The sequence below is a fragment of the Egretta garzetta genome, unplaced genomic scaffold (assembly GCF_000687185.1).
Source record: "Egretta garzetta isolate BGI_Z169 unplaced genomic scaffold, ASM68718v1 scaffold999, whole genome shotgun sequence".
In the NCBI taxonomy this organism is placed as follows: domain Eukaryota; kingdom Metazoa; phylum Chordata; class Aves; order Pelecaniformes; family Ardeidae; genus Egretta; species Egretta garzetta.
The window spans coordinates 66,155-69,146 of NW_009260689.1; the positions used below are offsets into that span (position 1 = coordinate 66,155).

At 57.8% G+C, this 2,992-nt stretch overlaps 1 protein-coding gene across 1 annotated transcript in view; it reads left to right on the forward strand.

The window, feature by feature from the left end:
- TTI1 (TELO2 interacting protein 1) overlaps positions 1 to 2,710 on the forward strand; it is a gene marked incomplete at its 5' end in the record, with an annotated part of 14,038 nt that extends 11,328 nt beyond the window's left edge. Inside the window, one exon of the mRNA XM_035901314.1 lies at positions 1,490 to 2,710. Within this exon, the coding sequence (XP_035757207.1) occupies positions 1,490 to 1,724 (235 nt within the window). The remainder of the gene's footprint in view (positions 1 to 1,489) is intronic.
- Between the last annotated feature and the right edge of the window lie 282 nt (positions 2,711 to 2,992).

Below are 2,992 nucleotides of genomic sequence, written 5' to 3' on the forward strand. Positions count from 1 at the left end.
CAGTAACGAGTCGTACAGCCACGAGGCTGTGAGGAGATGAGGGAGCTTTCCAGTGCCTCCATCGCATTCCTGGGCTTTTTCAGGTTACCCATGGCACCGCACTCCCTTTCAGAGGAGAGCTAAGGGGTTTCTGCCTGCCCTACGTAGGAAGCAAGCTCGCTTTAGGGACAAACGTTCTTCAGGGAGAAGTTTTGACAGCAGTCAGGTCTGGATTTGGTAGCAGGTGATCTTTGATTTTGGAGAGGGGCATTCTGTCCTGTGCTTGGGCAAACGGAGACCGGACCTACCCTCTGGTTTCTCCTCACATTACCTGGCCCAGCTGGTGTTCTCCTCACGGCCCCATGATTTCAGCAGAACCTGGAGACCTGCAGATGCATGGATAGGCATTGACTGGGGTCATGGAAAGCTGACCCCCAGGTCTGGCAAGCGCTGCTGACCCCTGGTGCTTGCAGTCCCCATGGGAGCTCAGGATACTCGGCACCATGCAGGAGGAGGCCTCGCAGTGCTGCCAGGGCAGCCTGCAAATTCCAGTTTAATTCTGTACGTGGCACAGCCAGATAACTTAATACCAGTTAAGCCCAGTACGCCTTGCGTGCATTAAAGCCTGATGCAGACCTGGCCAGTCCCAAAGGTTACCGACAGCCAGAACTGGCAGGAAGAAATGAGTAAGGGTCGGTCGTGCAAGTCAGCCATTTGCTGCTTCGCTCCTAGGAGCTTCCAGCTCCAGCAGGACCCTCCCGGCATCTTCCCTACAGCAGTGGAGGGCTGGGGGCCAAAGGGGGAAGCTGCTCAAAACTCAAATCCCCGTCTTACCTTGGCATTGAAATTCAAAGTGAAAACCATCAGCACAGCAGCAGAGCATTAGAGGAAGCTGTCCTTCCTCTCTTCCTCTATTTGATTGCTAATGAAGGGGTTTTTTTTAAAAAAAAAAAAAAATCCTGCTTTGTGAAAGGTGCTGTGCAGAAGGAAGAAAATTTGGAGGCAGCTCACAGGGACTTGGGATGAGCCCTCAGTACAGCATTCAGCTCCACGCGCGGCCCAGCCTGGAGAGCTGCCCTGGCTTTTACTGCTTCTGAGAAGGGAAGGCAGTCGGGGCGGGTTGGCCCCCTCACTCCCCAAAAACCAGGGAGGCTGGAAAACAACACAGACAGCTTCTCCAGCGCTTGGGACAGGCTGGCTTAGGAAGTCTTTTGCCAGCAGCAGCCCACGGTGCCAAGACCGAAGCCCAGGTCCATTACTCACCGCGCAGCCTAACAACCGTTCTTCCCCCACTTGCCCGTAGACACGAAGCCACCAAACGGTCTGCTCCTGGGCACGGGAGCCATTTAATGGTGCTCTCTGATGAACCTCCAACTCTGTTCAACTGTCAGAGGTCGCAGACAGCATCAAAGCTTCCCGTAGGTCTCTGTTAGCGACCCCCCTGGGTCATCAGAAGGCTTCTCCTTACTCGTCTTCCCTTTTTCCCCCCCCACCCCGCTGTTTTCCAAAGTGTCTTCCTCCACTTAATGCACGTGGACCCTGACAGTACCTGGCTCCTCCTGAACGAGGTCTGCTGCCCTCAGCGGTACGAGCCCCCCCACAGCAGCCTGCGGCCCGTGAAGCTACGTGGGATGGGGAGGCAGCGGGATGAGTTCACCGACAACGTGCTGCTCCTGCTGGGGAGGCTGCAGCAGCGGGAGCGCCCGGCGCCGCCGGCCGGCACCCGAGAGGCGTCTCCTCCTTGACAGAGCATCGCGGCGGCTGGGAGGGGAAGCGGAACCGCTGGGATAGCGCTCACCTGGGAAAACCCCGTCGTTAACCCCCCAGATCACTCTGGGGGCAAAGGAAGGGTTGCCCAGCCTGGGGCACTGGCCAAGATACCCTGCCCGCAGGCAGAAGATGGGGGTTTTTTAAACAGTGTTCGAGGCTGAGGTGGGCACGTTGCCCCGATTCCTTCGGACCTGGGCTTTCCTGCACATGGTGCCAGAGAGAAATCCGGGGGCCGTAGCACACCCATTTTAAGTTCTTCAACACAAAGTGGGAGTCGTTTTCCAAAAGTGACTTCTTACCACTCAATCCTTGGGCAGTGCCCGTCAGCACCCCCACGCCCCCCCGACCTCTCACAGCTGTGATATTCCCTCTGTTCCCAGCTGGACAATGATCGCCAACTCAAAACAAAAACTTTTTCTGGCCTTAGCCCTTTCTCCCTTAACCCAGGGCTGTTTGGGGTGCATTAAAAACCTTTTCTTCTTAAAACCAGTTCCTACCAGGAGAAGTTAAAACGCATTTCCAACAAATTCCTCACCGGTATTGCTGGCAAGAAGGACGTCTCCTCTTGGAGACAGCCAGGCTGCTCCTTACAGGGTGCCAGGGTGGCTGCCAAGACAGCCAAGCACATCGTGCTCCCCGGCCCTCACCGCTGAGCGAGGGATCCTTTAGGCGGCCGGCCCCGATTTACCACTTGCAAGTGATTTCAACCTCCTCCTCCTCCTTCCCCGGCCGCCTGCCACTCTCGCAGGCCGTTTCTTAGACCTCTCGGATTTCTAACGCCCACCCCAAGGAGGTGAAGTACCCACCCGTGCCCCAGCACGGCCGCCCCAGTGGGCGCATACACGGTCAGTGACATTAGGTGTGAGCGTGGTGGTGCCACCACAGCGCCACGGCTTGCGTGAGCGGGCACCGCGCAATGCGGCGAGGACGACGAGTCTTTGGGGTCTGCTCGCTGCGCACCCGAGCCCTCCCGGCTGCGTCCCCAGCAGCCGCCTGCAGGTGCTGCTTTGTGGGCTGCCCCCAGACCGCCCCGTCGATGCCTCAGCTCCACCCGGGGCTGCCGGCCACAGACCCGCGCGAAAGCTTTGTGCTGGTGGAGCAAAGGGACCCATCTTGACTGTGAGCATGGGAGCAAGCTCAGAAACACAAAAACCAAAGCAATAAACTGGTTGTTATGTGGAGCAGGCTTTGCACATCGCTGTGGGGACCCCGGGGGGGCGGCCAAAAGGTGTCTCAGCTGCTG